Source organism: Paramisgurnus dabryanus, chromosome 5 (genome assembly GCF_030506205.2).
Source record: "Paramisgurnus dabryanus chromosome 5, PD_genome_1.1, whole genome shotgun sequence".
In the NCBI taxonomy this organism is placed as follows: Eukaryota; Metazoa; Chordata; class Actinopteri; order Cypriniformes; family Cobitidae; genus Paramisgurnus; species Paramisgurnus dabryanus.
In genome coordinates, this window is record NC_133341.1 from 3,799,232 (window position 1) to 3,825,875 (window position 26,644).

The following is a 26,644-nucleotide window of genomic DNA, read 5'->3' on the forward strand; positions in this document are numbered from 1 at the left end:
CCGCATCAGAACATCGTAGAGACACGGGGGTTTGACCGTTTGACTCGTGACCCGGAGTGTAATCACTAGTGGATGCCAATTTTCTCCCTAGCAACCAAATGCAGTACCCTAGCAACAGAGTAAACAAAGCCTTATATCTCCGCATCAGAACAACGTAGAGACACGGGGGTTGGCCCGTTTTACTTGTGGCTTGGAGTATGATCATTATGGGATGCCAATTTTCTCCCTAGCAACCAAATACACTACCCTAGCAACCGAATACACAAAGCCTTATATCTCCGCATCAGAACATCGTAGAGACACGGGGTTTGGACCATTTGACTCGTGACTCGGAGCGTAATCACTAGTGGATGCCATTTTTTTCCCTAGCAACCAAATGCAGGACCCTAGCAACAGAGTAAACAAAGCCTTATATCTCCGCATCCGAACATCGTAGAGACACGGGGGTTGGACCGTTTGACTCGTGACTCAGAGTGTATTCACTATGGGATGCCAATTTTTTCCCTAGCAACCAAATACAGTACCCTAGCAACAGAGTAAACAAAGCCTTATATCTCAGCATCAGAACATCGTAGAGACACGGGGGTTGGACCGTTTGATTCGTGACTCGGAGTGTAATCATTATGGGATGCCAATTTTTTCCCTAGCAACCAAATACAGTACCCTAGCAACAGAGTAAACAAAGCCTTATATCTCAGCATCAGAACATCGTAGAGACACGGGGGTTGGACCGTTTGACTCGTGACTCAGAGTGTAATCATTATGGGATGCCAATTTTTTCCCTAGCAACCAAATACAGTACCCTAGCATCAGAGTAAACAAAGCCTTATATCTCAGCATCAGAACATCGTAGAGACACGGGGGTTGGACCGTTTGACTCGTGACTCGGAGTGTAATCACTATGGGATGCCAATTTTTTCCCTAGCAACCAAATACAGTACCCTAGCAACAGAGTAAACAAAGCCTAATATCTTCGCATCAGAACATCGTAGAGACACAGGAGTTGGATCGTTTTACTTTTGGCTTGGAGTATAATCATATATGTTCCCCAGAATTTTGCCACGGCAAGCACCACTCACATTTTCTTCAGGAAATGTACCTATCTAGTTATTATTAGTGGTGCTTGCATTTATGCAAGGCATCACTATTACTATTGCTCATATTTATTATTATTATTATATTTTATTCTTACATCTGCACGTTTTTTCGGCACCTAACTCGTCCCGCACGGTTTGTCGTAGACCCATGAAAGAGGGCTCAAATCGATCGGATTATTGAGGAGAGGTGTGCTATGACTTTTATATGCGATCGGGTGCAGGATTTCCGAAAGGGGGGCGAAAAACCACCCGAAAAATCCCATTGACTTAACATTGCGCCCAACTTTGACGAGTCATAGCTCCGCTCGAGGATTTTGTAGAAACATGTGGGTTACAACATTTGAAGACGGTGGTAGAGTCTGTAAGAACATACATCACATTGGGGTGTAAGTTGTACCCCTGGGGTGTAAGAGGCGCCCAAAAGTGCCCCAATGAAAAGTCAATGGGGGAAAATCCCATAGACTTAACATTGCAAAAACTTTGACGGGTCATAGGTACGAGCGAGGATTTTGTAAAAACATGTGGGTTACATTATTTGAAGAGGGTGGTAGACTCTGTAAGAACATGGATCACAATGGGGTGTAAGTTGTACCCCTGGGGTGTAAGAGGCACCCGAATTTTCCCATTGACTTATAATGGGGCAGGAAACATGCCCATATAAGGGAATAAAAAAGTTCCAGATGGGATATCTTTGCTTTACAATGTCGTAAAGACAAGGGGGTGGGCTCATTTTACTCAGACATCCAATCAGTCTATCAGGATATTCCCAAAGCTTTTAAGCCACGCCCCTAGCAACCACTTTTGAGCACCCTAGCAACATAAAATTCAAACAGTTATATCTCTGCATCAGAACATCATAGAGACACGGGGGTTGGACCGTTTGACTAGTGACTCAGAGTGTAATCATTATGGGATGCCAATTTTTTCCCTAGCAACCAAATACAGTACCCTAGCAACAGAGTAAACAAAGCCTTATATCTCCGCATCAGAACATCGTAGAGACACGGGGGTTGGACCGTTTGACTCGTGACTCGGAGTGTAATCATTATGGGATGCCAATTTTTTCCCTAGCAACCAAATACAGTACCCTAGCAACAGAGTAAACAAAGCCTTATATCTCCGCACCAAAACATCGTAGAGACACGGGGGTTGGACCGTTTGACTAGTGACTCAGAGTGTAATCATTATGGGATGCCAATTTTTTCCCTAGCAACCAAATACAGTACCCTAGCAACAGAGTAAACAAAGCCTTATATCTCCGCATCAGAACATCGTAGAGACATGGGGGTTGGACCGTTTGACTCGTGACTCGGAGTGTAATCATTATGGGATGCCATTTTTTTCCCTAGCAACCAAATACAGTACCCTAGCAACAGAGTAAACAAAGCCTTATATCTCCGCATCAGAACATCGTAGAGACACGGGGGTTGGACCATTTGACTCGTGACTCGGAGTGAAATCATTATGGGATGCCAATTTTTTCCCTAGCAACCAAATACAGTACCCTAGCAACAGAGTAAACAAGCCCTTATATCTCCGCATCAGAACATCGTAGAGACACGGGGGTTGGACCGTTTGACTCGTGACTCGGAGTGTAATCATTATGGGATGCCATTTTTTTCCCTAGCAACCAAATACAGTACCTTAGCAACAGAGTAAACAAAGCCTTATATCTCCGCATCAGAACATCGTAGAGACACAGGGGGTTGGACCGTTTGACTCGTAACTCAGAGTGTAATCATTATGGGATGCCATTTTTTCCCTGGCAACCAAATACAGTACCCTAGCAACAGAGTAAACAAAGCCTTATATCTCCGCACCAGAACATCGTAGAGACACGGGGGTTGGACCGCTTGACTAGTGACTCAGAGTGTAATCATTATAGGATGCCAATTTTTTCCCTAGCAACCAAATACAGTACCCTAGCAACAGAGTAAACAAAGCCTTATATCTCCGCACCAAAACATCGTAGAGCCTCGGGGGTTGGACCGTTTGACTAGTGACTCAGAGTGTAATCATTATGGGATGCCAATTTTTTCCCTAGCAACCAAATACAGTACCCTAGCAACAGAGTAAACAAAGCCTTATATCTCCGCATCAGAACATCGTAGAGACACGGGGGTTGGACCATTTTACTTTTGGGTTGGAGTATAATCATATATTGTCCCGGGAATTTTGCCACGGCAAGCACCACTTCACATTTTCTTCAGGAAATGTACCAATCTAGTTATTATTATTCTTTTTCTGGACACTTTTTCGGCGCGTAACTCGTCCCGCACGCTTTGTCGTAGACCCATAAATTAGGGCTCAAATCGACCGGCTTATTGAGGAGAGGTGTGCTATGACTTTTATAAGCGATCGGGTGCAGGATTTCCGAAAGGGGGGCGAAAAACCACCCAAAAAATCCCATTGACTTAACATTGCGCCCAACTTTGACGAGTCATAGCTCCGCTCGAGGATTTTGTAGAAACATGTGGGTTACAACATTTGAAGAGGGTGGTAGGCTCTGTAAGAACATGGATCACAATGGGGTGTAAGTTGTACCCCTGGGGTGTAAGAGGTGCCCAAAAGTGCCCCAATGAAAAGTCAATGGGGCAAAATCCCATAGACTTACCATTGCAAAAATTTTGACGGGTTATAGGTCCGAGCCAGGATTTCATAGAAACATGTGGGTTACTAAATTTGAAGAGGGTGCTAGACTCTGTCAGGACGTCCCCCACAATGGGGTGTAAGGTTACCATAGCAACCATTTTGGGCACCCTAGTAACCTATACCATAGACTGCCATTATAAAATGCCCGGATGGATATCTTTGCACCACAGTGTCATAGAGACATGGGGGTGGGCTCATTTTACTCAGGCATCCAATCAGTCTCTCAGGATCCTTACAGACTTACTAAGCCACGCCCCTAGCAACCACTTTTGAGCACCCTAGCAACATAAAATACAAACAGTTATATCTCGGCATCAGAACATCGTAGAGACACGGGGGTTGGACCGTTTTACTTGTGACTAGGGGTGTAACAATTGGGCACATCATTGGCCACTCCCAAGCCACGCCCCTAGCAACCAAATTTGAGCACCCTAGCAACCGAATAAACAAAGCCTTATATCTCCGCATCAGAACATCGTAGAGACACGGGGTTTGGACCGTTTTACTTGTGACTCGGAGTGTAATCACTGGGCACATCATTGGCCACTCCCAAGCCACGCCCCTAGCAACCAAATACAGTACCCTAGCAACAGAGTAAACAAAGCCTTATATCTCCGCATCAGAACATCGTAGAGACACGGGGGTTGGACCGTTTTACTTGTGACTCTGCGTGTAATCACTGGGCACATAATTGGCCACTCCCAAGCCACGCCCCTAGCAACCAAATACAGTACCCTAGCAACAGAGTAAACAAAGCCTTATATCTCCGCATCAGAACATCGTAGAGACACGGAGGTTGGACCGTTTTACTTGTGACTCGGAGTGTAATCACTGGGCACATCATTGGCCACTCCCAAGCCACGCCCCTAGCAACCAAATACAGTACCCTAGCAACAGAGTAAACAAAGCCTTATATCTCCACATCAGAACATCGTAGAGACATGGGGGTTGGACCGTTTGACTCATGACTCGGAGGGTAATCACTAGTGGATGCCATTTTTTTCCCTAGCTACCAAATACAGTACCCTAGCAACAGAGTAAACAAAGCCTTATATCTCCGCATCAGAACATCGTAGAGACATGGGGTTTGGACCGTTTGACTCGTGACTCGGAGGGTAATCACTAGTGGATGCCATTTTTTTCCCTAGCAACCAAATACAGTACCCTAGCAACAGAGTAAACAAAGCCTTATATCTCCGCATCAGAACATCGTAGAGACACGGGGGTTGGACCGTTTGACTCACGACTCGGAGGGTAATCACTAGTGGATGCCATTTATTCCCTAGCAATCAAATACAGTACCCTAGCAACAGAGTAAACAAACCCTTATATCTCTGCATCAGAACATCGTAGAGACACGGGGTTTGGACCGTTTGACTCGTGACTCGGAGTGTAATCACTAGTGGATGCCAATTTTCTCCCTAGCAACCAAATACATTACCCTAGCAACAGAGTAAACAAAGCCTTATATCTCCGCATCAGAACATCGTAGAGACACGGGGGTTTGACCGTTTGACTTTTGGCTTGGAGTATAATCACTAGTGGATGCCAATTTTCTCCCTAGCAACCAAATACAGTACCCTAGCAACCGGATAAACACAGCCTTATATCTCCACATCAGAACATCGTAGAGACACGGGAGTTGGATCGTTTTACTTTTGGCTTGGAGTATAATCATATATGATCTCCAGAATTTTGCCACGGCAAGCACCACTCACATTTTCTTCAGGAAATGTACCTATCTAGTTATTATTATTCTTTTTCTGGACACTTTTTTCGGCGCGTAACTCGTCCCGCACGCTTTGTCGTAGACCCATGAAATAGGGCTCAAATCGACCGGCTTATTGAGGAGAGGTGTGCTATGACTTTTATAAGTGATCGGGTGCAGGATTTCCGAAAGGGGGGCGAAAAACCACCCGAAAAATACCATTGACTTAACATTGCGCCCAACTTTGACGAGTCATAGCTACGCTCGCGGATTTTGGAGAAACATGTGGGTTACAACATTTGAAGAGGGTGGTAGGCTCTGTAAGAACATGGATCACAATGGGGTGTAAGTTGTACCCCTGGGGTGTAAGAGGTGCCCAAAAGTGCCCCAATGAAAAGTCAATGGGGCAAAATCCCATAGACTTACCATTGCAAAAATTTTGACGGGTCATAGTCCGAGGTCCGAGCCAGAATTTCATAGAAACATGTGGGTTACTAAATTTGAAAAGGGTGCTCGACTCTGTCAGGACGTCCCCCACAATGGGGTGTAAGGTTACCATAGCAACCATTTTGGGCACCCTAGCAACCTATACCATAGACTGCCATTATAAAATGCCCAGATGGATATCTTTGCACCACAGTGTCATAGAGACATGGGGGTGGGCTCATTTTACTCAGGCATCCAATCAGTCTCTCAGGATCCTGACAGAGGGATTAAGCCACGCCCCTAGCAACCACTTTTTAGCACGCTAGCAACATAAAATTCAAACAGTTATATCTCGGAATCAGAACATCGTAGAGACACGGGGTTGGACCATATTACTTGTGACTCGGAGTGTAATCACTGGCCACATCATTGGCCACTCCAAAGCCACGCCCCTAGCAACCAAATTTGAGCACCCTAGCAACGGAATAAACAAAGCCTTATATCTCTGCATCAGAACATCGTAGAGACATGGGGGTTGGACCGTTTTACTCGTGACTTGAAGGGTAATCACTAATGGATGCCAAGAGGTGTTAAGCCACGCCCCTAGCAACCAAATATGAACACCCTAGCAACAGAGTAAACAAAGCCTTATATCTTCGCATCAGAACATCGTAGAGACACGGGGGTTGGACCGTTTTACTCGTGACTCGAAGGGTAATCACTAGTGGATGCCAAGAGGTGTTAAGCCACGCCCCTAGCAACCAAATATGAACACCCTAGCAACGGAATAAACAAAGCCTTATATCTCTGCACCAGAACATCGTAGAGACACGGGGGTTGGACCGTTTTACTCGTGACTCGAAGGGTAATCACTAGTGGATGCCAAGAGGTGTTAAGCCATGCCCCTAGCAACTAAATATGAACACCTAGCAACGGAATAAACAAAGCCTTTTATCTCCACATCAGAACATCGTAGAGACACGAGGGTTGGACCATTTGACTCGTGACTCGAAGTGTAATCACTAGTGGATGCCATTTTCTCCCCTAGCAACCAAATACAGTACCCTAGCAACCGAATAAACAAAGCCTAATATCTCCGCAACAGAACATCGTAGAGACATGGGGGTTGGACCATTTGACCCGTGACTCGGAGTGTAATCACTAGTGGATGCCATTTTTTTCCCTAGCAACCAAATACAGTACCATAGCAACGGAAAAAACAAAGCCTTATATCTCCACATCAGAACATCGTAGAGACACAGGGGTTGGACTGTTTGACTCGTGACTCGGAGTGGAAACACTAGTGGATGCCGATTTTTTCCCTAGCAACCAAATACATTACCCTAGCAACCAAATAAACAAAGCCTTATATCTCTGCATCAGAACATCGTAGAGACACGGGGGTTGGACCGTTTTACTTTTGGCTTGGAGTATAATCATAAATTGTCCCACGAAATTTGCCACGGCAAGCACCACTTCACATTTTCTTCAGGAAATGTACCTATCTAGTTATTATTCTTTTTATCCCCCCAAAATTTCTGACACTAACTCGTCCTAGAGCTTTCAGGCTACATGTACCAAATTTTCCACAGACCTTCAGACTGGTCTGACTTAGTGTGCTATATCTTTTCTAACTGATGGGATCTTCCAAATTCCTAAACGGGGCGCTCAAACACCCCAAAATTCCCATTGACTTAACATGGAGACAAACTTTGACGGGTCATAGCTGCGAGTGAGAAACTTGTAGAAACTTGTGGCTTACCAAATTTAAGGAGGCTGGCAGACTGTGTAAGAACATACCTCACAACGGGGTGTAAGCTGTATCCCTGGGGTGTAAGGGGCCCCAAAAATCACATTGACTTATAATGGGGCAGGGAACATGCCCATATAAGGGGAATAAAAGCGTCCCAGATGGAATATCTTCACTTTAGAGTGTCGTAGAGACATGGGGGTGGGTTCATTTTACTCAGTCATCCAATTAGTCTCTTAGGATGGCCCCAGAGCTATTAAGCCACGCCCCTAACAACAATTTTGGGTACCCTAGCAACATCTCCCATAGACTACCATTATAAAAAGCCCAGATGGACATCTTTACACCAGAGTGTCATAGAGACATAGGGGTCGGCTCATTTTACTCAGGCATCCAATCAGTCTTAATAGGATTCTTATTGAGGCATTAAGCCACGCCCCTAGCAACCAAATGTGAGCACCCTAGCAACATAATAAACAAAGCCTTATATCTCTGGATCTGAACATCATAGAGACATGGGGGTTGGGTCTTTGGGTCATGTTAGCTTCATGCTAGCTTCATGCTAAGTCATACTAGCTTCATGCTAGTTTCATGCTAGCTTTATGCTAATTTCATAATAAATCATGCTAACTTCATGTTAAATCTTTTTAGCTTCATGCTAACCTCATGTTTACTTCATGTTAATCATGCTAGCCTCATGCTAGCTTTATGCTAGTCATGCTAACATCTTGCTAATCATGCTAGCTTCACGTTAAATCATGCTAGCTTCATGTTAACCTCAGTTTACTTCATGCTAATCATGCTAGCATCATGCTAGCTTCATGCTAATCATGTTAGCATCGTGCTAGCTTCATGCTAATTCATGTTAGCATCGTGCTAGCTTCATGCTAATTCATGTTAACATCGTGCTAGCTTCATGCTAATTCATGTTAGCGTCGTGCTAGCTTCATGCTAATTCATGTTAGCATCATGCTAGCTTCATGCTAGTTCATGTTAGCTTCATGCTAATTCATGTTAGCATCATGCTAGCTTCATGCTAATCATGCTGACATGATGCTAGCTTCCTGCTAATCATGCTAGCATCATGTTAGCTTCATGCTAATCATGCTAGCATCATGCTAGCTTCATGCTAATTCATGTTAAGATCATGCTAGCTTCATGCTAATTCATGTTAGCATCATGCTAGCTTCATGTTAATTCATGTTAGCATCATGCTAGCTTCATGCTTATTCATGTTAGCATCATGCTAACTTCATGTTAATTCATGTTAGCATCATGCTAGCTTCATGCTAATTCATGTTAACATCATGCTAGCTTCATGCTAATTCATGTTAGCATCATGTTAGCTTCATGTTAATTCATGTTAGCATCATGCTAGCTTCATGCTAATTCATGTTAACATCATGCTAGCTTCATGCTAATTCATGTTAGCATCATGCTAGCTTCATGCTAATTCATGTTAGCATCATGCTAGCTTCATGCTAATTCATGATTCGGATGAGGCCACGGATAGGCACAGACAGTAATAAAATTAAAATCCAAAATACACGTAATAACCTACATGTGTCAAAAATAATTTCCTAAAATATTCATAAGTAATAAATCATTTGTGCAAAATATTTTTACTTAAAAAAAATATATTTCTCGCTTTCCCGCAACCATGCGTCAAGGTCTAGAGGAAAAGGATACCTGCCCGGATCCCACGCACGCATCTGCAGTTATATACATTTTACAAAACCAGTATTCATTAGATTTTAAGAACTTTTTTGCCACTTTTAAAACTAAATAAAAAAGATATCATATGCCGAATGAGCATGTAAGCATGTTTTCTTGTTCGCTCCACGCAACACGGGTTTAAACGCCGTTTTTTTCTAAAGAATACTGTTTAAACTTTATTGGTGGTGGTTGAGAATAATTTATATTGCAGAATAATGTATATTGCATTTTAGCGCAATATAAATGTATCATATTGTTATTCTTAATATAAAAGAATACTAATATCTTTTTTTACAACATTTTTAACTTTAAAACATACATATAAAGATGCTTTGTACAATAGCTTTGCTTCTGACAACAATTTTCTGTAATAAATCAGTAAATCAATCACAAAATGTGTTGAAAGTGGCGAATAAAATGCTTGTCAATTCAAACAAAGGTGTATAAAACCGCTTTAATTAACAATAACTAAACTGTGCTCTTTTGCATACCTCTACTTTTCTTGTCTTTCTTTCTTCCCGTTCTCACCAAGATACGTACAAATGACACGCAGTGTGATTATCGTGCAATAGATACGCCAAATTCCGATTTTGCGTGCATATGATACGCCAGTCCTTCCCATTCACTTATATGGCGAATCGTTTCGTGTCGTTTTATTTATTGTTTTCTCATTTGTTTACTGTTTTTTAAACCATTTTCGCTTGGGTTTAGGGTTAGATTTCAGATTTGTTTAAGTAGGTTATTTAATATATAGGTTTCTCTATGTTTTTGTCTATATTTAAGCCATGGTCGCTTGGAGTTGGGGTTAGAGTTGGGGTTTGGGTGTCATTTTTATATAACAAAAAGTTGTTCTAACCCTAAACCCAAGCGAAAATGGTAAAAAAAAACAGAAAACAAATGAGAAAACAATAAATAAAACGACACGAAACGATTCGCCATATAAGTGAATGGGAAGGACTGGCGTATCATATGCACGCAAAATCAGAATTTGGCGTATCTATTGCACGATAATCACACTGCGTATCTTTTTAAAATCTTGCCACTTTTAGAATTAATTTGTTTGCATTTTTTGTATACTGCACACTTTATTTGCATCAACTATACCCATAATAACATTTTCTACGTTTTTCTTTCAATAAAAATAAACATATTTATTATTGTCTTAACTTAAAACTTTGTTTTTTAATTTATAAATTAGATTTTATATAAATAAGTTTTAAAAGTGTTGACTGCGAACGTCTGAGATAAGATATCTGGAAGAACCTATAATATACGCCTATAATATATGTACATTTTAAATTAAAATGTCTGTTCTATTTCTAGCCATTTATTTTGTTTTGACCAACTAAAAAATACATAAGTGACATTAAGAGATTTTATAAAGTTACTTTAATCCATTATTTTAGTAATATATTTACAAAGCCACTGAATATTTTTACTGTTATGAATAACGGCTGAAAGGATTAAAAAATCATAACACTGACTGCCTATATGCGCAAGAAAGGTATTATTAAAGTTTTAAATATGTAAAGCTAAATAAAGATATCATATGCCCACTGTACAGTATGTAAGCATAGGCCCATGTTTTCTTTTTCGCTCTGCGTGGGTTTAAATGCCGTTTTTAAAGAATATTTTTTAAACTTTATTGGTGGTGGTTGAGAAGAATTCCTCTTTCCATATGTAAAGCAATTTAGCGCAATATACATGTGTCATATTATTGTTCTTCATATATTAACTCTTTCCCCGCCATTGACGAGATATCTTGTCAATTAAGAGAAAACGCTTCCCCGCCAATGACGAGATTTTCCATATTTCCGCAATACCGATATTATCCACCAGGTGGCGCCCTTCCGCAACTTTTTAAAACCGAAAGTATTGCCCTATGGCAAGCTGCTGCATGTCCGTGTCTGTTTTAAAGATCACTCTGAATGTGATCTCTATGAAAAGTCCGTCATAAAAATGGAAATATCTCTGCTTTTGCTCAAAATATGGTGTTTTTGAAAAAACCTACCCATATTCAAAAGCTGATTGCAAAAGAACCACTAAAGGTAGGATGAAACGGGTTTTTTTGTTTGAAAGCAGAGGGTCTGTTCTTTTATTTGGTATATTGTATGTTTATATATTTAAAGAAGAACATTTTCTGGAAGGCATTAAACTTTGGTGAAAATCATGAAAAACGCTGGCGCTGGCTGGCAACTTTTTTTTAAAACGCTGGCGGTGAAAGAGTTAAGAACAATAATACTAATATATTTTTACAACATTTTTAACTTTAAAACATGTATTTTTATACCACATGAATCTCTTTAAAATATTAATACTTTTAGAAAAACTGACATAATTATTAATATTATGAACAAACAATGAAACGGTGTCAAAATTCGACAACACAAATAATTAAGATATATTAATTGTAAATAGAGTTAAGTGTATTAGGCTCACACTAAATTCTTTGTTGCACTTAGTATAAATGCCCATTGCACGTACAGTCATCTTAATATATGTATGTGCTGTTATGCTGGCAAGAAGGGGTTGACGTCACTTTGCTGTTTTAATAGAAATGTTAAATATTCAGCAATGCCCTTATTAACTTCTGGAAACAACTGCAATGACAACGCATATAAAAATGTAGTTTTTTTATGCGCCACCTGGTGGATTTTCTGTGAAGCGAAACACATTAAGGGAAAAGGGAAAGTAGCCCCCCCCCCCCCCCCCCCCCGAAAACACTTGCAGAATTCTGCGTGACTCCGCGAGACGATTTGGCGAATGCCGCGGGAGAAAACGTGCGTTTTTAAAGGCCACATCTGTATAAGGATTGAGATTTCACCACGATCGGATGTTAATAGGAGGTCATTTGTATCTCTAAGCAGCGCTGTCTCTGTGCTATGGTGGGGCCTGAATCCTTTACTATTGGTTTCTGTTTGTTCTTTGTTTCTAGTCAGTTTCGCAACTGTGCTAAATAGGAAATGAGGGTTATTATGATTTTCTGTAATAACCGTACTGAGATAGGTAGATCTGGCAGTTTTATTAGCCTGTCTGTAGTGTTGAACACTCTCTTTCCATGCTGAACGCCATACCTCTAACTTTGTGCTTCGGTAGTTTCTTTCCATTTTTCTAGCTACTTTTTTAAGGGCTGCAGTATGATGGTCATACCATGGGGCGGGCGGTTTTTCTTTGATTATCTTTTTTCGAATGGGAGCAACGGCATCCAACGTGCTAGAGCAGACATTGTTAAGTTTTCCTATTATAATATCCAGATCTTCACGATTATCTGCTACATGTTTCATTTGAGACAGGTCTGGAAGACTGCTAATAAAGCTATCTTTAGTGGTGGAGATTATTGTTCTGGCTAATCTGTAGCATGTTGTAGACTGAGCGGTCCTATCTAGAAATATTGTGTATGCACAAGGCAATGGTCTGAAACGGCATCGCTCTTGGTTGATATTTTGATGTCATTAATATTGAGTCCGAGTGACAGAATTAAGTCTAATGTGTGATTACGAGTATGCGTGGGCCCTGCCACATTTTGTTTAATGCCGAGAGAATTTAGAACATCCATAAACGCACGTCCTAATGCATCTTTTGGATTATCCACATGGATGTTAAAATCACCAACGATAAGAGCTTTATCTACAGGGACTGTAAGGTCAGATAGGAAGTCCGCTATTTCTTTAAGAAAATCTGTGTGGTGGCCCGGAGGCCTATATATGGTAGCTAAAATGAACGAAAGCCGTTTGTTGTTACGATCAGTTATTTCCATATTTAGCAGTATTATTTCAAACGAATTAAATTTTAGGTTGGATTTATGGTTTACTTTGAATATTTTATTGTATATTGTAGCTACACCACCCCCTCTCCCTTTTAGACGAGGAACGTGTTTATAATAATAGTCTTGTGGGGTGGATTCGTTTAAACTGGTGTAATCGTCTGCTTTATGCCAGGTCTCTGTTAAACAGAGTGCATCTAAGTTTTGGTCAGTAATTATTTCATTGATAATTGGTTCTTTATTTATTTAAGCAATCTAATGTTAAGAAGGCCGAATTTTAACATTTCAGTTTCATCTGTTAATGTATTGTGTTCTAATTTTATGTTAATAAGATTTGTACGAGACGAGGTAAACGGTGCTCTGTATTTATTTGTTCGAGGAACAGACACAGTCGAGATGTGTTGGTACTCTGGTAAAAAAGGCTCTATGTGCTGGGATATATGTGATCTTGACATGTCAAGGCAGCTAACAGACTGATGGGTAAGCCGATCTGTCTGTTTCCTGACCTGGGCCCTGGATAGTCAGACAATATCAAAAGTAAGACTATTGGTCAGATTTCTAGAGAGTATAGCACTTCCTTCCGGAGACGGATGGAGGCCATCTCTCTTTAGCAGGTCAGGTCTTCCCCGGAAATGCTTCCAATTGTCTATAAACCCTACATTATGCTGAGGGCACCACTTTGACATCCAGCCATGAAGAGACACTAATCTACTGTAAGTTTCCCCGGTAGGCGGGGAGGGGACCAGAGCAAATTACATTGTCTGACATTGTTTTTGCAATTTCACACACCTCTTTAATAGTATATTTGGTGATCTCCGACTGGCGGAGTCTGGTGTCATTCGTGCCGGCGTGAATAACAATCTTAGAAAACTTACGTTTAGCATTAGCCAGCACTTTAAGTTTGGATCTAATGTCAGACGCTCTGGCTCCCAGTATACAATCGACTATGGTGGCTGGTGCCTCAATGCCAACGTTCCTGAGTATAGAATCTCCAATAACCAGGGCACCTTTAACAAATGTCTCAGCCGGTGTATTGCTGAGCAGAGAAAATCTGTTTGATATTAAAACAGGAACGTGATTTGGATGCCGAATGTGACTATGCCGCCTGACAGTCACCCAGTTAGTCAGCCGCCTTGACTCTGAAGTCGGAACCGAGCCATGTGTATTACGCTTAACACTAGGCGCACCCGAAACAGTGTTCGTAACATTAACATTAGCGGTCTTACTGTCCTCAACTAGCGTTCGGATGCGCGCTTCTAGTTCTGCAACCTTCTCCGTCAGCCTTACTACTTCAATACACTTAGCACATGTAAACCCCTCTATGCTGACGGAAGAAGCTAAACTGTACATGTGGCAAGTAGTGCAGGTTACAATGACAAGCGGAGTCTTACCGTTTTCATGCTGGGCGATGGCGTCTCCGTTCGCCCGAACGCGGTCCATGAAGCTGCATCGAGATGGGTGCTCGCTCGTTGCATACCTCGGTCATCTCCGGGTGCCTGGAGCCAGGGTGATGTGGGGCACGCTGTACCGCCTGGTGCGAATGCCGGGCAACAACTCCTCCACAGCTTCCTGCTCTGGTGAGGAAAGGTCTGAAAAACATACATCGGATGAGTCCGCCATTAGATCGAAAAGGAAGGCAGATTTACAGTAAACATACAGTGAGCAAGTGCTAACTTCAGCCGACTTCGTTTGTTGATGCTAGCGGGCTATATGCTTACACTAGGTGTTTACTAGTGATAGATCGTTTTACTTATTAATACTGTTCAATAATCGTCATGGTAAAGTATTCCTAAGACAAACTAGTACGTTATATTATATAGATAGGAACGAGATAGTAAGAAAATAGGATTTAGATGATGAACTCGACGGAGCTGCAATGCACGGAGCAGCGTTGCCCCGTTTGTTGACGCTAGCGGGCTATATGCTAATACTGGGTGTTTACCAGCGATAAATCGTTTCAGTTATTGATACTGTTGAATAATCGTCACGGTAAGGTATTCCTAAGATGAACTAGTAAGTTATATTATATAGATAGGAACAAGATAGTAGGAAAATAGGATTTAGAAGATGAACTCGACGGAGCTCCGACAACAGTGTTGCCACTCTCTTGCGTCTCTCTCTTGCGTCTCTCTTGCGTAATTTCACATAATTATAATTATATAATTATTTATCAGGCAAACTATTTTAAGTGACATGGATTTCTGAATTTGTTGCATCGAAAAATGCTAATTTTTGGATCCCACTGTATACTTCTGACATTAAAAAGCTTGAAATGAATGGATTCATAGTAAAAAGTCATCAGCAAAATTATTAATTATCTCTGCTTTTAGATTACTCTTTACCTGAGACGAGATGGGACTGATGGTCTGGCAGTGGTCTACTGGAGTCTGCGGCCCTCTGGTGAAAACAAAGATGATGTCACTGAAAGCGACATTTCACCTTTCACTGGATTAGTCAAGTTCTTCTCCGGACAAAGTGAAGCAGAAATAAACATCACTGTAAAGGCTGATAATGTCCCAGAGATTAACGAAACAGTCATTCTTACATTAGACAGGTACACTTTACATATGTTAACTTAAATTTTGTTCCTGTGTTGATCTGTATTTAAAGTGGGAACCGTTATGTTGTTTTAACTCTTTCACTGCCAGCGTTTTTAAAAAAAGTTGCCAGCCAGCGCCAGCGTTTTTCATGATTTTCACCAAAGTTTAATGCCTTCCAGAAAATGTTCTTCTTTAAATATATAAACATACAATATACCAAATGAAAGAACAGACCCTCTGCTTTTAAACAAAAAAAACGTTTCATCCTACCTTCAGTGGGACTTTTCATAGAGATCCCATTCAGAGAGATCTTTAAAACAGACACGGACATGCAGCCGCTTGCCATAGGGCAATACTTCCGGGTTTAAAAAGTTGCGGAAGGTATTGCGGAAAGACGGAAAATCTCGTCATTGGCGGGGAAGCGTTTCTCTTAATTGAAGAGATATCTCGTCAATGGCGGGGAAAGAGTTAAAATACCATAGGTGAATTTAGTTTCTAGCTGCTCTTACATTTTTGTTATAGTATATTTGTTGATCATATACAGTGGCTCCAGATAGAATGTATGTATGTCGTTGTATTAAATAACAAAATATGAAACCAAGAGTCATTTTGTTTTAAAGAAATATTACAAAATATAGCACAAAACACATTATTTAAAAATTAACTCAAAGTATTTGTATAATCTCTTTCTGACGTTGTAAACTGGGTAGCAAACATTAGTGGAACATACAGTAGGGGAGAACCGGGGCGAAAGTAATGCAGGACGAACGTAACAAAGCGATTTTCTCCTAGACCTGATAACATTTGCATTCCAAACTATGACAACATCTTTAGCACGCAACCCTTGACAGAGCTGAAAAATATTGCGTTATTTACTCACTGTTTTGCGCGTGTAGGTCCAAAAAGACTTTTTTCTTATAACGTGTTGTGTTTCTTGTTTCATGTGTTAAAATACTGATCAATCTACAGGTTAATTAGTGCTCTAACACATCCTGAAGTTTGTCCACTCAGAGTTAAAAAAAAGTTAATCGGGTTTAAATGTCAGGAGTTCCTGTCGGGACGAAAGTAACACTTGTTACTTTTGTCCCGCTCCTAAAAGACCCTTTTCGAGCAGACGACGTCACAGTTACATCACTGCAAGCTGCGTGCGTAATGTGGTTGCAGATAAACAGTGGAAATGAATTACACAATGAAACGAGCAAGATAACTCATAAGAAAATGTGTTGTTGTGTTGTTGAGTGTCAGAATAGGAATGCCAAAAAAAGATGCCATTCATTTTTATAGAATACCGTCATCGAAGACATCATTTGAAAAAAAACGTAGGTGTTTATAAATGCTTTTTTAATACTGATAAAGCAATAATATCACCATTTATTAAAGATTTCATAATTTTTTCCTTTTCTATTATTTCTTTTTACCTTATATCTTAGCTTATGTCTTCTTCCTGTTTGTTCTAGAAATATTATGTAAACATAATAAATATATAAATATAGCACACACATTATATTATATATTATATTAATATATAAACAGGCCTATGCATATTAATTTGTATGTAAACATAATAGTTTTATAAAGGGTTTTTTGGAACAAACACGTAGGCTGTAAATATATGGAAGAAAAAATAGAAGACATGAAAATTATGAAATATTTAATAAATGGTATTATATAGAAAACATGATAGTATTGCTTTTATATGATTAGAGATTCACACTGTAAAAATAATTGATTTACCAATAAAGAGCAATACATATACATTACATACATGCATATCAGTAGCCAAGCCATTGAAAAAATAAACGTAACGTAATTAAAACGCTATAAGAAACATTACACATTACACAAATGAAACATGGGAATCAGACTTTGACAGAACACCGGATCCATAACAATCACAGCAAACATGAAAATGGTCTACACTGTTGCATTGTGTTGAAAATGTAAAGTACTGTGCAAAAGTTTTAGGCCACCATGCCACAAGTAGATTTGTTGTTTTTGCAATGTTATAGTGATCATATATATTTCTCAGTCTCTTTAGAATACAACCTGTAGCGATTTTAAGGAGGGGCTTATTTTCAATTCAATTCAGTTCAATTCAATTTTATTTATATAGCGCTTTTCACAATTGGTGATTGTTTCAAAGCAGCTTTACATTTATAGAAGCAGTGGAAAGCACAGAAAATTGACAGATAACATAATACACAATAGCACAAGCAGCTAAATTTGCTCGGACTATGAATCAACATAATAAGCGTGCGTATTACTAATGTAACGTAAAGAAGAGGATGCTAAGTTAAGCCCAAAAAGGCTGCCTCCCGGGTTGAAAAACTCCCTAGGACAGGGGTCGGCAACAGGCCAAAAGTGGCCCGCCAGCAAAAATTTTTGGCCCGTCGGATTATTTTGAAGTCCGTTTTTTTATCTTTTTTTAATCAAATACTACTTTTATTTTACAATAACAGTTTACAAAAATGGCCCCGTGTATCATTCGTTTTTTTTTATCAAAACCAAAAAGAAAATAAAGAAAAACGACTTGTTTTTCTATTATTATTTCCTGAACTAAAATCAAACGACTTGTTTTCCGAATGTGCGCTCAGATCAAAAATAGAAAAATGAATGAAAACGGGTTCAGACACCTTAGCAAACATATACCAATGAAATAAATTTAAACAGATCAGGTACTAACAGATTACATTTAAATAAGGGTTTTAATAGCAACCATGCTTTCCTGTAGGTCTCATTCGCTTACAGTCCGACTTTTGAACTTTTTTCATTATTATTTTTCGCGTATAACACACTGATAAATAAATAATATGTATTAGATAAAAAATATTTGCACTAAGTGCACAATACTTTTCCTCTAGCCCAGAGGTCTAGCCCAAAAATGCTATAATAGCTACGTAATAGTTTAATCTTAACAGGCCGCTGTTTCTCGTTCTCTTTCTCTACCAGCGCATCCGCGATCATAACTATAATCAGGGCCGGTTCTAGATGTTTGGAGGCCCTAGGCAAAATTTATGTTGGAGGCCCCTCACACCCCTCTAATTTTCAGAATAATGTGAGAACGTGTTTTTCTACTGCGTTAGAAATCAGATGAGCACTACTAATAAACATGTTTCTCCCCATTTTATCAACAAATTGATTAACTTTATGCTAAAATGTAATTAGAAATTATGCAAAACCACATGTGTTAAAATTTTTAAGGCAGTCACATTTATTAAAAACACCACCTTTTTGGGATAACACAGGATAACAGTTTTGCTTTCTCCAAAGAGTAAAATTAAAAAGACAACAGGACATTGCAAAAACCCTAAATATAAAAAAATTACAGGTGAACACCTCCTAGAAAACTTTTATTGTTTTTTTATTTTAACTTGGTATAAAGAAGAATTTCCCTCTTACTTAACCAATATACAGTATAGTCTATCAGACTATTGCAATACCTTTTTATAAACTACCTTAAATATCCATACAAATCAGCTGCCACTGGAAGTTAAACAGACAAATTACTTTCATGATTTGGAAACTAAAATAAAGTGTAGAGGACTTACAAGATATACAGACAGTTTACTTTAGGTAACGCCAGTTTTGTTTGCTGTTCGACTTTAAATACAAACTTTTTTAAATACAAACTTAATTCTTGCAGTGGCGGCGCCGGATAAAGTTGAACTCACCTTAAAACTTTATTTAATGCTGTCAGTAGTGATTGTCGGACCAGCGCACATGGACCTAACAGTTATGGAGGCCCCCTTCCAAGCTTGAGGCCCTAGGCATTTGCCTACTCTGCCTATAGCTAGCGCCGGCCCTAACTATAATAATTGCAGGGGTATGACTTCATGAATCATTTGCAAATTTACCTCGCAAATCATGTCAATGCGTCACGCGTGAAGACATTAAACTCTGTGACATTGCAAATGACTGAAAAGCTATTGCAGGCTTTTAGAAACCACTACAAAATATGATAAAAACAAACTCTTTTACTGCAGTAATATTTTAACTAGTTCGCTTTCAACGTAGATTTGAAAGGAAACAGTCCTGTGTCAATCAATATTAAAAACATATGGTAAACGGGAGTCTCCGTGTATAGCTGCAACTCCTCCTTCTCATCTTCTCATTCACTACTCATTTTTTTTCTTCTGTTCTGTTACCTGAACTTGGGGCTCGAGCCCGACCATAAGGTTCGACCTGCCTTCGAGAACAGCAAGTCAAGTTCGTTTACCGTTAATTATTACTAAATGGGCAGGCAAATTCGTTAAAAAATTAAAGAAAATCCGCCAAAATATGGTTTTACATGTCTATTAAAATAAAGCCATTATTAATTTTCCTAACGAATAGTTCTTTGATCTTTGCCTCCGTTTAAAACGTTATACATTTGGCAAAGGAGGATTTTCAGCAATTTGTTTGAACAGCAACTCCGCAACCAACAATGGTTTCGGTTTATGCTGGTTAGAAATTTAAGTGAGAGGCTTTGTCCTATTTAATTTATTATTTATATTTCATTATTTTTTCTCTGCTGACAGTACAATGTTAAAATAATATTTATATTGGCACGAACACAATTTTGGTATAGGATTTATAATTGTTATAGGTTACTTCATTTCTCTCTTTTCGTTAGAGACATTTGAATGTGAGATTCTGGAAACGAGATCTAACGTTAAGTTTTGCGACCGGACCCGTCGGGTCGGGAAATAAAGCGGGTGAACACAGAGTGTATTTTAAGCGGTTTACTGAATAGAATCTTGTGGGAGCTGGACAAAAAAAAACAGTCCAGCGCAGACCTCCATTAACCTTAGGTGTGTATGTGTGTGTCCCGTATAAATATTAATAAAAAAAAGGAATAAAGTGTAAGAGTCTTTCATGAGAGCATAAATGCCTGTAATATGTTACCACTATAGTAGCCTACTTGGTCTGTTTAAAATGTTTTTGTTGATATATTATGCCTGTAAAGGTGTTAAATAAAAAAATTGTCTAATCCAGTAATTCATTTTTTGATCTGAGCACACAATCAGAAAACCCGTGGTGGTAAATTTTTTCATTTTTGTTTTTAATTTGAAAAAAACGAATGAACGAATGATACACGGACCCATTACCATGTTTTTAGCAATTTTTAAATAGGAAATAAAACACAATGTTTCTTGACAAAAGATCAGATAGCCTATACTAGGCTAATTAAAAAGAAAGTGTGGGAACAGCAGCTGGCCCGCCATCTACTGGCTAAAAAAAATATTGGCCCGCGGCCAAAGTTACTTGCTGATCCCTGCCCTAGGAGAAAAAAAACAGACTGGTAGCCAGTGTAAAGATGGCAGAATTGGACTTATGTGGTCATACTTCTTAGATCGAGGAAGCACTCTTGCAGAAGCGTTTTGAACTAGCTGAAGCTTGATTACCTGATTTGCATGGCATCCTCCGAGTAACGTGTTACAATAGCCTTTTCTAGAGAACGAGGAAAATGCACGTGCCTGCGCATGTTTTTGGAGACCGACACACTGACTCCCTTAGAAGGACTAAAGTCCCGCCCCCGACCAGTGGCCTTAACTACACAAATCTATACCCACCGAGCTTCATTGAAATCCGGTCGAGCAAGGGAGTAAAGGAGAGACGGGGACGAGACTGCGCCTGCCATCTCCCTGATGCCTGTCTGGGCTTTACAGTACTCCCTTACTCGCCACCCTCCTCCTCAGAAACCTCAGGAGGAGGGCCGAGCAAGTGATAACATTATGCCATACATACCTTTCAATCACTCCTCTGTGCTTGGCAATTAATAGCCTGATTCAGGATTTTATTAGTCTAGTTTTGGAGTTTTGGCCTTGTATTGTGGTTTGTATGTGCACAAAGTAGCGTTCTATTCTTTTTCCTTATATGTAGCCTTTCCTATTTTATACGTGACATTTGTTTTTGAAAGTTTATGCCCGACTCATGGTTTGCTGCACATATGTAAACGAGTAAGGAGAGATTAAACATTTGTTAAGAATATTAATAACATTTTCCATCTTTTAAAGTGTTGATGAAAATGAGGATTTAGTTTATTTATTTATTAGGTTGTACAAACTAGCTATTGTGAGATGAGTACCATTACTAAAACAAATTATGTGAATGCCTTGTTAAAGAGAAAAGTTTTAAGTCTAGATTTAAAGGTATCTACTGTGTCTGATTCTCGGACAACGGTTGGTAAATCATTCCAGAGCTTAGGGGCTAAGTAGGAAAAGGATCTTTCACCTTTAGACACTTTTGATATTTTAGGGATAATTAAGAGACCAGAATTTTGAGACCGCAGTGCACGTGATGGATTGTATTCTGATAGTAATTCTCTAAGATATGAGGGTGCTAGGCCATTTAAGGTTTTGTAGGTGATTAGTGATATTTTAAATTGTATGCGATATTTAACTCTTTCCCCGCCAGCATTTAAAAAAAAAGTTGCCAGCCAGCGCCAGCATTTTTCATGATTTTCACGAAAGTTTAATGCCTTCCAGAAAATGTTCTTCTTTAAATATATAAACAAACAATATATCAGATGAAAGAACAGACCCTCTGCTTTCAAAAAAAAAAAAACCATTTCATCCTACCTTCATTAGTTCTCTTGTAATCACCTCTCAAACATGGGTAGGTTTCTTCAAAACACCAAATTTTGAGCAAAAAGCTTCCAGACCATTTTTGCGAAGGACTTTTAATAGAGATCAGCTACTTCCGGGTTGTATAAGTTGCGGAAGTGTGCCACCTGGTGGATAATAGCAGTATTGCGGAAAGACGGAAAATCTCGTCATTGGCGGGGAAGCGTTTTCTCTTAATTGACGAGATATCTCGTCAATTAAGAGAAAACGCTTCCCCGCCAATGACGAGATTTTTTTGGCAGCGAAATAGTTAACTGGTAGCCAGTGTAAAGATGGCAGAATTGGACTTATGTAGTCATACTTCTTAGATCGAGTAAGCACTCTTGCAGAAGCGTTTTGAACTAGCTGAAGCTTGATAACCTGATTTGCATGGCATCCTCAGAGTAACGTGTTAAATAGCCTATTCTAGAGGCATTTAAGAGTGTGGATAAGCTTCTCTGCATCTGATGCAGACAGCATATGGCGTATTTTTGAGATATTTCTAGGATGGAAGAATGCTGTGCGGCAGACATTGGAGATATGGCTATCGAAGGATAAATTGCTGTCGAACATCACACCTAAGTTCTCAACCGTGGAAGATGGCACCAGCGTGCAGCCATCTATTGGCAACTTGTAATCTGTCATATTATGTTTGTAGCGATTCGGTTCGATAATAAGTATCTCTGTCTTATTGGAGTTTAGCATGAGAAAGTTATGTGCCATCCAGTCACTAACACAAACTTAGAGGTACACTGGAAACGTCTAGTTTCGCATCCTCATCCTGATGAGAGTCCTGAAAGGACTCAGATGTATCCAGAAAAACTTAAGAGATGTGTGTGCTCCACACACACAACTCAGATAAGAACTCAGATAACAACTCCCACCTCAGAACTTCATCTCGCATAAAAAAAACCCACAGAACTCTCCCAACTCAACAAACTCCGAACTTTGGGTATCTTCTTAGGTAGGGTTTTTTAAGCTGTGAAGAGGTCACACCTTTAAGATGTGTCTGACCCAATCAGAGGTCATCCTTTTAGAGGGAAAGTTAACTGTCTTTGTCTTCCAACATTCTGTTTCCATATGGAATTCAATTGGATATTGAGGTGGACATGTTAAAGAGGTTCATAATAATATTATGAAGAAGAGTTTCCTAAACATAAAGAATATTATCATTCAGGAAATCAAAAATGAAACACATAGATACTAAACAAGGACTAGATATGATTTGGATTAAGTAAGTAATACTAAACATTCATTTAAACTTTGGGTTAATATACTAATATAACATAAACACCAAGAACATAATCCATGATGAGATTAGAAATAGTTGATTAAGACATTTCCCTTATACATTTACAAGTGAATTAATGCATGACTAAATAGAAAGTTTCTCTGTCTGTTACAAAATCTCCCACATTCTTTTGTGGTCGTAAAACTCTAATCTTGATGTGTTGCCACGAGAGATCTGTTCTGCTATGTTAAAGCAATTTGGGGGGTAGTGTTAAGGACCCCTGGGCTTAGCCTGCTTTTTGAGTGAGGGTCTGCACTTATATTTATGAAATATAAGAAGTTATTGTGTGTCTGATCTGGCTCAGCTGTTACAAACCAGAAAATATAGGAAACTTGTATGTAGTGTAAACTCCCCTTCCACTTAAGCAATAGCAGGCAGCTGCAGGATCTCTTAAACATAAATACAATTAAATCATAATTTCGTATTTTAAGAAAATTGGTCTTTTTACTTTATTCTGCTCAAAAATGCTCAAGATGTGTTTAGTGGCAAGAGAGGTTACACTAATCACAGATGATGCCTAAAGAAGAAATTTAGTCCTGAACATTTATTATTTAATTTTTTTGTACATATTTCCTGTATTTTCTGTTTGTATCTTAACAAAATAGATAATATAAAAATAAACAAAAATAAATATGGATGAACATTAAAACTTTTAAAACAACAAGGCCTTAGACTTTTGCACCGTACTGTATTTTAATTTGATTTAATTTAATAGTCTTTATTCTGTTGAAAAAATATTTATTCTCAACAATTCAAGTTTGTACTGTCGGGTTGCTTTCGAAACATTTGATAAAAATGAAATTTAAAATTAAAATGTAATTTCATTATTTTTTGCAAATATAAATGACACATTATGTTTGCAGTTACATATAAAAAGGTCATAGTCATGTATATTTACTAAAAACACAAACATTTTGTAACACAAAAATCTATCTCTTTTTGTTTGTATTACTTTTGACCCACCTGTGTGTTAACTTTCGTTCCAGCTGACAGGGTTGAAAGTAAAAATCCGCTACTTATGTTCAATGGGAAGTCGTTTTACATTTGTTCAAAATTTCACCTGACCACACTTGTGATTGACCACAGCAATGTTTAGCACCAAGGTCATGGCAGCTGAAAATGCAGGGAAATCCCAGGTAACCACGCCATAGTGCACTGAAAAGAACCGGAGGACAAAAAATGAAGGGTTATAAGAAGTTTTGAAACACCTGGTATTGTGTGACTTCTTCTAGTGACTCCTCTTTAATTTCCTCCAGCAAATTAAAAACAATGTGGCTTGGCAAAAAATATTTTTGAATAATATGTTCCTCTGGCATTTCAAATAAATTGATCTGTGTGGACAAAATCCTCTCCCTTCTACCATGCGCTTTCTGATCTTTGCGAAGCCTCCTCCTAAAAGCAACAATTGCAGCCATTTTGAGCGCAAAGTTGTTAAAGACATGTTTTTTTAATAACAGCACAAATACCACAAATTTTTCAAGCTCAAACCTTAGTTAAGCGCATTGCGTGAATCAATTAAATACTCTCCTCCCATAAATTTTGCGTTTAAAAAGGAAACTCCTAGCACTGCATATGCAATAAGGTCGTCACAAAAATAACAAGACCACACCTTTTAGTGCTAATTATCCACTGTTGATCTTTAGTAAATCCCGAGTCAAAACAGTCGTTATTTAATGCCAAAATGATGGTTTGCAGTAGCTGTTAGTAAATATGGCTCTTAGTCTCATTAACTTTATTTGTTTGCAGATGCTGATTGGTTAAATCATGATTTCTTACGAAATGTGAGATTGTATTAGTTATCCAAATTATTTTGGAATCATTGTATTGCCACCTCTGTGGTTTGTTTCCCCTTTGAAGTTATGCCAAATGATAGTGATATGACTGCCATTAGTTTTTTACTCTGTTGATCTGAAAAAAAAAAATCATAATAAATGTCCTGCAACACCCCCCCCCCCCTTCCTCATTTGCAGGGTTGAGACTGCTCGTTTTGTAGTGTACTTTGGGTAAGTGAATACTAGACAGTCTCTGCCTTATCGTGTGCTGTGAATCACCTTTTTATGTAGAAAGGCATCCACTCTGAACTTTCAGGGCTTAGTCTTGATGCTTCAATAGGAAATGTCTTTATCTGGACGTGTGAAATTAATAGCAAGAGTGTGTTTGTATATGTTGTGGGTAACTGCACTTGGATGCAGGCAATCACACTTGTACAACAATTGTACTCATTTGACACCTAATTTACTGAGTTTATACTTTCCTGTAAAATGTATGCATGCAGCACATCCTGTGAATGCTTTGGAACACTTCTGCCTGCAAGGTTTTTGTCAGCCATTTAATTAATTATCTGGAGCTTTAAGTGCTTGCCGAGTCCAACCCAAGCTTTGTTAACATGCAAAGACCTCCTTGCTAAGAAAAGAGCATCTCTGAAATGAGTAGGTTGCTCTGAAATATGACTTGTCAAATCAGCATAACCGAGAGGCCTTAAGGCCAAGCTTAAATAAGACACTTTCAAATCCCAACATTACCACATCTATTCACTTTCAAACTGTAAATGGGGCTGCTTTTAGCCTTATAATACTGACCATATTGGTTTAAACATATCGTTCTTTTCCTTAATTAAGTACTTTTATATTACAGTGCATAGCATTATTTTAGTTTTTAAAGGGTCTGTTTCCCCAAGTGTTTCATTATATACTCATCATCATATTGTTCCTTACTGTCATATTTTGTTCCCTATCATCATATTTGGTTGTGGAACACAAAAGAGATATTAGACAAATGTTAGTGGTCATCATTAATTTTCACAGTTTTAATTGAAAATCCTCTGTTCCACTGAAAAAGAAAGTCATATGATTTGAAATGACATGACAGTAAATGTAGTTAACAATATTACTAATTATCAACATATCATTATACAGGATAAATGTGGAAAACCAAATCCTGAAGACAGGTTTCACCAGCAGAGAAATTGTCATTCTGGAAAACGATGACCCTGGAGGAGTCTTTGAGTTTTCCCCAGTCTCTAAAGGACCCTGGTTTATCAATGTAAGACAAAAATCTGCTCAAAGCAGGTTTTTAGATATATTTGATTTGTTGGTATCGATGAGTATAGTGTATCCA

The 26,644-nt window shown here is 38.9% G+C and overlaps 1 protein-coding gene across 2 annotated transcripts in view; it reads left to right on the forward strand.

The window, feature by feature from the left end:
* adgrv1 (adhesion G protein-coupled receptor V1) overlaps nt 1-26,644 on the forward strand; it is a 691,082-nt gene that overhangs the window by 496,657 nt on the left and 167,781 nt on the right. The window contains exons 11-13 of one of the 2 annotated variants that reach the window (XM_073814613.1): nt 15,443-15,666; nt 25,498-25,530; nt 26,443-26,569. In XM_073814613.1, the coding sequence (XP_073670714.1) occupies nt 15,443-15,666; nt 25,498-25,530; nt 26,443-26,569 (384 nt within the window). The remainder of the gene's footprint in view (nt 1-15,442; nt 15,667-25,497; nt 25,531-26,442; nt 26,570-26,644) is intronic. The other variant, XM_073814614.1, reaches the window with a different exon arrangement.